Here is an 8,806-nt window from a genome sequence, read left to right on the forward strand (position 1 = left end):
TAGTTTCCGCATATCTTCTATGTTTAGGACGCCGAATCTCTTCAGCAGCGACTTATTGGATGGGCAGCCAGGCCCCTTCGGGGCCCTAGCTATGATTCGGAGCACTTTATGCTGTAGTTTCTGCAGTGGCTTGAGTGCAGTTTTACTGGCAGCCCCCCAACAGAGGATGCCATAATGTAACTTCGATTGGATTAAGGATTTAAAGAGTATCAGAAGAATCCATGCTGGCATGAAGCGCCTAAAGCTGTAGAACAGGCCGCACTTCGGTGATAATTTAGTTTCTAGGGACTGAATATGACTCTTCCAGTACATGTTCGAGTCCAGTAAAACTCCGAGATATTTGGCATTATCTGTGTTGGAAACGGGCTGACCAGCGATATTAACGGTTAGGTTATTTTTTGAATTTACTGTTAGCAATTGCAATTTCGAGGCGTTTATGCAAAGGTTGTTCTGGGCCGTCCACTCATGGACTTTGGGCATTTGGTCACCAGTCAGGGCATCTAGCTCTGCCGTCGAAGATGCGGAAGAGAGGAGGTGAGTATCATCAGCGAACAGTGTGGTGTTCAATGAGGAGGTTTCAAAAATGTCGTTGACATATAAGGTGAAAAGGACCGGTCCAAGTACTGAGCCCTGGGGCACACCACAGGTCACCGGGTGAGGAGGGGACAAGGTGTCTGAGATCGCAACCATTTGTTGGCGTCCAGTGAGGTAACTTTTCATGAGCTCAAGTTGTGGGCCCCGAAGTCCGTAACGCGCCAATTTCGAGATGAGAATTTTATGATCTACGCAGTCAAACGCTTTTTTTAGGTCGAGAAAAATGCTACATCCCACATTTCGCTTCACTTTCATTCAATGTGCATCCCTCCTCTTTACATCGCCTATAAGCCCAGGTGGGTGTATGATCTCAAAGACTACTCCTAGTCGTTTCGGCATATTCCTATCATTCATTGTATTGCAGTCTTGTGATGTTTTAAAGCAGGGGTGGGCAAACTACGGCCCGCGGGCCGCATGTGGCCCGCAACACCGTTCTGTGCGGCCCGCGAGAGTCTCAAGAAACTTAGCATACCACCTTTGAAACTTTCTGGACTAAAGACATGAAATACATGTTCCACTTTTAGCAGTAGTATTTATAATTCACTTTTAATTCCTAGTATCATATACTTTGAGTTATAGTTAATATCAGTTCTTTTGTCTGGATAACATACATGTTGAAGTATAAAAGCAAGTGTAGTAATGCCTTCAATTTCCAGAAATGAAGCTACACAATATGGCATTTTTACGGTCCACCATATTTTTTATTAACGTTTACTAATCGCGCAAAGTGTTTACACCGTATCCTACACAACTTCTCCGTATTGCTCTTCGAATAAACTACGGGCCTTATAATATGGGGAATGTTGCAATACCATGCTATTTTCTAAAACGTGCTGTTCGAGAAAACAGTGGATTAGTATCGCATTTCCATATCAATACTATCATGATGTGGATGAATGCTTATGCTATCGAAAATTGGATACCTGTTGGTATGCATCAATATGAATCAAGCTCGTCACCTTTCGCATAGCTCAATTTACACCTTTTTACAATCCATGTGAACGAACTAGGATCGTTTTAACAACTACTTACTTACTTGAGTATTTTTAAAGTCAGTCAATTCTACTTCTACTTCAAGTAGTTTTAGGTTGCTTATGCAAGAAGTACTTGTACTCGTACTTGAGTAGATTTTTTTCGTCGCTACTTCTACTTCTACTTGAGTAGCTCTCTTGACTACTTTGACCACCTCTGGCATAGCCTTTACAAAGCCTAAAACTTTTTTCACTTTCATATCATTTTTTTAGGGATCGATTGTCTTGTTTAAAATTCACCAGTGCTGTTCGCACCAAACTGAATACGTAGGTGAAGAATAAACTAATTAATTACCTTTGGAATAAAAGTGATCCAGAAACTTACGTCAACTTGCGAGGTATTGCATACCACATGAAGGCTATGGTGTAACTATAGAATGTAAACGTGGAATGGCAGCGACCGATTTTGAAGCTTCGTTCCGCTTCACTGAAGCTTTACTAAGACATATTTTACGGCAGCTACTGTAGGATTTATGGCAATCCAAAAGTTGTCTTCCAGAGCTCAGAACTTACTGAATCTGGTATTGATCGAAAGCTACTGTCACACTGAATCCGAAAATGTAAATGAAAATATGATCAGGCACTGGGCAGCTTAGAATTCGCCCTTCAAGTCTGAATTATCGGCATTGTCCGAACAATCGAAGAGCCGCATTGGGTCATTGTTGTGGTCATTGTTTTGCGTTCATCCGATTGTTCTGAACAATGCAGATTTTAGATGTTGAGGGTGATTTATCATCTAAGTACGGAGCCTAATCGTATTTTGATTGATATTTTTGGAATCAGTGCAACAGTAGCTTTCGATCAAGACCAGATTCAGTAAGTTCTGAGCTCTGGAAGACAACTTTTGGATTGCCATAAATCCTACAGTAGCTGCCGTAAAATAAGTCTGAGTAAAGCTTCAGTGAAGCGGAACGAAGCTGCAAAATCGGTCGCTGCCATTCCATGTTTACATTCTATAGTGTAACTACTGGACTTCTTCATAGGTCCAAATTTCGGTAAAATAAAGTTTCGTAAAATAAAATTTGTCAGTTTTTAAGTCAAAAAGTTTTATCAGGCCAAACTACTTCGTACGGACAAGCAGTTCCAACCAAAAATGAAGATTAGTAGTAGGCTACAATTTAACCATTATGTGCGAAAACACCGCATTTACATAGGCTACATGAGGGCAAAATTTCGTTTTTGTTATGGTCGAAAATGCCGAAATTTTCATTTTTAGGTTAAAATCTTCCGTTTTTAGGTCAAAAAATCGCCATAATGATTAATAACATCATCGATTATATATAAGTGTGAAATCTGGTTCTGACCGATCGATCCGAGGTCAATAAGATCTCATGCTTTGTTGGATGTGTAATTGTGTATATGTAGCCTACTTCATCGTCACTCGCTTTCTGTAATATAGCCTACATGTGCAAAACCAGTTACGTACGACACTGGACCTATATTTTAATGCAACTGAGGTCATGTATATGCGCATGCGTACGCAGTCCTTAATACGAGTAAGTGTGTTGCATGATACACGGATGTTGTCGTAACTCGATTCAGGTAAATGAAACACAAACCAAGTTACGTCTCCCAGATTGGCAAAGGCGTCTTCTCAATTTGGGTTGTTATCGTAGTAGGCCTATAAATATGTTGAGACAACCGAAACCCTATGTGTGTACAGTACAATGTGCATACTGTACATTCTCTGTCAAATCTCAGTAATATATCTCGTTCTTGGTAACGTCCAATTGTCCATTCTCGATAATGTCCAGTCTCATTTTTAACACGAGTCTCATTGCTAGCGGATCTTGGTAGAGTTGGTACCTATAGTCACTTCGATATACAGCTTTCCACCACCACCCACTGCATTATGTGACCGTCTTCTACCTCAGAAAACACAAATCTCGAAGTAAATTCTTTATTCAAATCACCAAACTCCCGGTACAGGAGACATAACTTTCAGTAACAGGGATGAATGCAGAACAGGAAAAGGGTGTTGTGTTGACGATAGTAAAGGAAAACCAAAGAATATATGCAGAGTAGACAGATATTAAAGGACATTTAGTGTTGCATTTAAAACAAGCATGTTTAAAACAAGGCCCTTGTTTAAAACATGTTTTTCAATGTTTTTATAAGCTATGACTTCACGAATATTTCATTGTGGCGTCATAGTGGATTACCATAAACAATTGGAAATAGAAGGAAATATAGCTCTTTGGTGAAATATATGTACTATTGCTGTTGAACCAACTGTTTTGAGCAGTGGTTCCCAACCTGGGGGCGTGCCCCCTTGGATGGGCGCGGGAGGCTCTCAGGGGAGGCGCGAGATATTGACAAAGTATGTATAAATTGTGACTAAACATGTATTTCACAACCATTCCGAGAAGACGATTGTTGAAGATGAAACTTATTTCGTATTCAAGCAAGCTTGCCAAATTCAAAATCCAGCAGTCGCGCTCAAAGGGAGTCTATAGGCTGATTCATCATCATCATCATCATTGGTTTATTAGCAATTTTATCAGTTCAATACACCACAAAAAATGCGATACAATGAAAAGACAGGAAGATGTCGAAGCGACAAGGAGTAGTCTATGGAATCCCACGTCGACCCACCCATGGACACCCACCATCCCACCCATGGACACCCACCTTGGCCTAGGCGATGTAAAGAGGAGGCATGCACACTGAATGAAAGTAAAGAAGATAGTATAGAAAAAGAATGCGACAAGAAATAGGGTGGCATGTCATGGGAAGCGAGATCGATAGGTCAGTCGTGGTCCGGTAATCTTGAGGATGGACCGAGGAGGATTTCAACTTCATTTGAGCAATCTTAGAAGATTTAGAGCCATTCCCACGTGTGAGTCATTCATTACTTCATAGCTTTGGCAGTAGCCTAATTCTCGGTGCGCTGGGTAGCTGCTGTCAATAGCTGGCGAACTGCACTGCCTAAGACATAATTAGATGCAATATAGGTTGCCCGGTTTCGCCCTCAATTAGGCCACCCTACATCAACACAATTCAATTCCAAAACTGATCAAATTTAGTATGGCAGGACAGAACGACGCCGTGCTGTCTGTAGTCACTATACCAGCGTTAGGATTCGTCTCAGTGCAACCTACCTTGTAATAAATTGATGTCCTGTTCAATGTTTTTTTGTTATTTTCAAACAAGTTTGGGGAAATTTGTCCGAAATGTAAAAGACACAACAACTGGAATGCGGATTCAAACTTGACGAAAGATATACCATATGTATACCAGTAGATCAGGGTAGGTAACCTGCGGCCGTAGAAAGGAGTTTGTGCGGCCGTCGACACATAATTCAATTAGTAGGTGTTGGCGACCTCGACATGCAAATTGAAATTACGAATTCACTCCCGAATTTTGAAATATTTTAAATAATTTTGAAATTATCTCCGCGCAATTCAACATCGAGTCATATTTCGATTTTAATATAGTAGCGCCCTTCTCAATCTGAGCCAGAATCGGAAACGTGTGCTCTCACGAAAGAAATTTGTTTATGGTACTGTTTATGGTACATTTGGATGATTTCAATATATTTCCACTATCACATGGGCTGAGAAAGGATAAATATTTGATAGTAATATGTGATACTGCTACTATTAATTACGGAATTCATTCGTGAATCTGAAAAATTTTCGCGCTCGGTGCGACAATATGCAACCCCAGCAACTATTCATAACATTGTCACTCGCGATTTCTGTGTGTACAATAGACCGTTGTGAAATGTAGATTAGTGCGGAGTTCACCGGGAATGGATATGGACAGATAAACATAAATATTTTGCGTCCAGTTAGTTCATTACGGCTATGCCCTGAAATGCGGCCATATGATTAGCAAACAGGTTGCCCACCACTGTATTAGATGATGTTTTTTCGTCATGACGATAAGTGCAGGGGGGGTCCGGGGGCGCAAATTTTTAGATCACCGCCGAGGTGGCGCATGTCCAAAAAGGTTGGAAACCGCTGGTTTTGAGGGTTCCAAGCGTCCCCTATGGATGATATACGTCGGCTATATCGGGTGGTAATTGTCCGTAGACTCGCACAACATGTTTTTTGGAAAGTATTCACACAATTATGTCACAATTTAACAACTTGAAAAAAAGATTAAAAGGCCTTTGTTTAAAACACCAAACGTGTTTTATACAAAGTGTTTTAAAACATGGTTTGTTTTAAATGCAACCCTAAGGACACTCAAGCTATCGCGATAAGCCCCGGCGATGCTGTGACAGAACGATAAAATGGATGATAAGACGATCGCAAACACTGAAAAATGACTAGATATTGCGAAACGAGCACTAATAATCTCCCATTCATGACAAAGAATGTAAGCTGTAGAGTTGATCTGCATTCGAAGTTATAGTTTTTCATCAGCAGATTTAAGAGGCGTGACGTAAACAAACAACCATTGCTAAGCATCGTGACCCCATAGCCAATCTGGCGGTCAATGATACGGAATCAATGATATACGCAATCAACAGTAACATCGTCCATAGTGTCGATCATCATCATTATGTGCAAGTAGAGCCCCGGCTGTGCGTAAAAAAGAGAACCTAAAGTTGTGTGATCATGGATTGACCGTGTTCCGAACTAATCCTGTGGTTGCAAAATAAGAAACAGTAGGGCCTACCACACCGCAGTTACAACAGTCCATGATTATTTAGTACGCACTTGCCGTAATCGTTGCTAAATATATTTTGCATCTATCGGGAGAGTAACCTATCTTTAGTGCAGTGACGTTTTAACCTACGGAATTGTGAGGTCTGTTTGGCATTATACTTCCTTGAACTCCTTGGTCGGGAACCACTGATGAAGATACGGCAGGAGCTGCATCGTGGTTTCCAGTGTGCTCTGCAATGCTGGTGCATTTGATTTTCGCATCTGACAACATATGTTTCGCGTCTTCCCGGATTTCATTCGAGCCCAAGTAATAAAGCAACGGATTCAGACATTCCGTGAGGCGGAGTACTCCATGAGCTGTCAATCCCAGTGCAAGCAAGGTCTGATCATCAAGGACGCGACGTTTGAAAATAAGATAAATTGTCGTGCCGTAGTCCGCGGTGTATCCTATCAAGAAGCTGCCTACAATTGATGCGAGCTGCTTGAGGGCTCGCTCTTGTTTTCTTTTCGAAGACGTAGGTTGCGAGGGCGTCACAGGGAGTGGCTTTCTGCAAATTAAGAACGCCATGATTGCCAAGCAGAGTCCGATAACCAAAAGCATCGGTATAAAAATTCCGATTGTTATGGACAAGATGCACGCATACGCCAATACGTAATGGATATCAGTCTTGGGGTTGCAACTGAAGGATCTTTCGGTTTCCACAATCTCAAACACGAACGCGTATGGGAGCGATATTACCAAAGCCATCATCCAGATTGTCCTAACAATCCTGATGGACTTTGTCACAGTCATTTCGCCTCGAGAAGTCAACGCGTAAACGACACAACGAAATCTAACAATACTCAGTAGCAGTACCTGATATACCGTGACTATTGATGTTCCAATATTTATAATGTAGGGCAGGAAACAGACGAATGAAGGCATGCTGAATGCCATCTCATGCCAAATTCCAGAAAGCACAAACAGCGGACTATTGCAGGCCGAGATGATGTCGGAACAGCACAGTCCAATGACTATAACATGAAACACGGTTTTGGTCATTCGACGTAAGGTCAAGATCATCAGAATATTCGCGATCACGCCTACAGTGGTCAATGTTCCAAATACGCTCCAAATCGCAACGTATTGCACTCCACTTAGGTTCCGCAATGTATCAGAGAACTTTGGTGTTTCAGTGCTTGATATGACTATTGTCATATTATTCGTAGGCGAAGACATACCTAAGCTTAAATCCCAAGCAAAAACGTTTGATACACGTGAACCTGCTTGATTTCGTTTGTGCCTGTGCCTGTATAACTCGGAATAAATTGCAGGTGCCATAATGATGCACTAAAGTTCTCCTACATAAGAAGTCACTAATGGAAAATCAATTACCTGTTTTAGACTTCGATCAAGGCCGTACTTTAGAATTTATGATTGACCTGTCCTGACCTACTGATTGGAGGAACTTGAATGATCAAAAGAGGTGTCTTATGTCTTCGGAACTTTATCTTCTAAAATAATACATCGCGAAAATACGTGCAGGAAGGGTAGGATTTAATGTAGTCGTGTAAGCACTTAAAATAGTGCTGGATGTAATTACTTCAAGTGCAGGCGTGTCATCCACAAGCACCTAGCATTTATAGGTATAGCTTGGTTTTGGGTAATGCGGGTATATAATGACTGCGACAGTATACGGGTGTGCAGCAAAGATCACACATAGGCTACCACTGGTCACTGGTTTGCGCCAGGATTTCTTTGAGTAGTATTTATCTAATTTGGGGGCACCGAATCCGAATGTGACGATTTTTTTTTATCTATCACATCACGTTTGTGGGATAAAAAATGTATTTCGATTATTACTACTTTTTCGAGGTACTCAAGTAGATTTTGCCTACTGCAGTACTTACTGAAGTGGTTATGTTTTCAGTCTATTTCCATTTTTACCTGAACAGTATCTTGGATAAACTATTTACTTCTGCAATTTAGGTTTTGAAAAGTAGAATGTAATTTAGGGCATGGTATGGTATGGTATAGGAGTATGGTATGATATAGAACAGTGGTTCTTAACCTTTTTTCCCTCCAGCGCCCCCTTTCAAAAACTATCGTGCTCCAGCGCCCCCCCCCCACCTCATATTGTAAGGACTGTAATAAAGACAATGGTAAAAGGGAGGGCCGTAACAGCACTTCGTAAGCCCCCTAAAAACGATCGTCTTGCGCATCCATAGCGTTAAAAACCAAACTTTTGAGGGCTTCGCCCCAGAGATCCCCGTTGCGTTATTTCGATGGTCGGCAAAGATTGTGTGGCCTGGTCGCCCTAGGCGCCACAATTTTCTATAATGCATGAATGAATAGGTGGTAATTGCATATATATGTCGCTATAAACTTTTTATCCTCTCAGCCCACGTAATCAAATTTACCAGTAGCTCTGAGTGAGCTGTTGTATTAGAAAATGAAGGCCATGTAATTATTAATTGAACATATTCGGGCGTACCGTTGGTACAATCAATCCGTTACATGTTGTTAGTTTGTTTCCTATTGTCCGTTATATAGTCAAAAGATATTGAAACGCATAAACGTAT

General features: G+C 41.2%; 1 protein-coding gene across 1 annotated transcript; it reads right to left on the reverse strand.

The window, feature by feature from the left end:
- Positions 1 to 6,365: 6,365 nt before the first annotated feature.
- LOC145436504 (uncharacterized) lies at positions 6,366 to 7,037 on the reverse strand. The gene has a single exon (XM_080313866.1). It carries the CDS (start codon positions 7,035 to 7,037, stop codon positions 6,366 to 6,368), a length of 672 nt encoding a protein of 223 aa, XP_080169992.1.
- Positions 7,038 to 8,806: the final 1,769 nt, after the last annotated feature.

The sequence above is a fragment of the Botryllus schlosseri genome, chromosome 3, assembly GCF_051294905.1.
Source record: "Botryllus schlosseri isolate E-star chromosome 3, Bs_hap1, whole genome shotgun sequence".
Classification (NCBI taxonomy): Eukaryota; Metazoa; Chordata; class Ascidiacea; order Stolidobranchia; family Styelidae; genus Botryllus; species Botryllus schlosseri.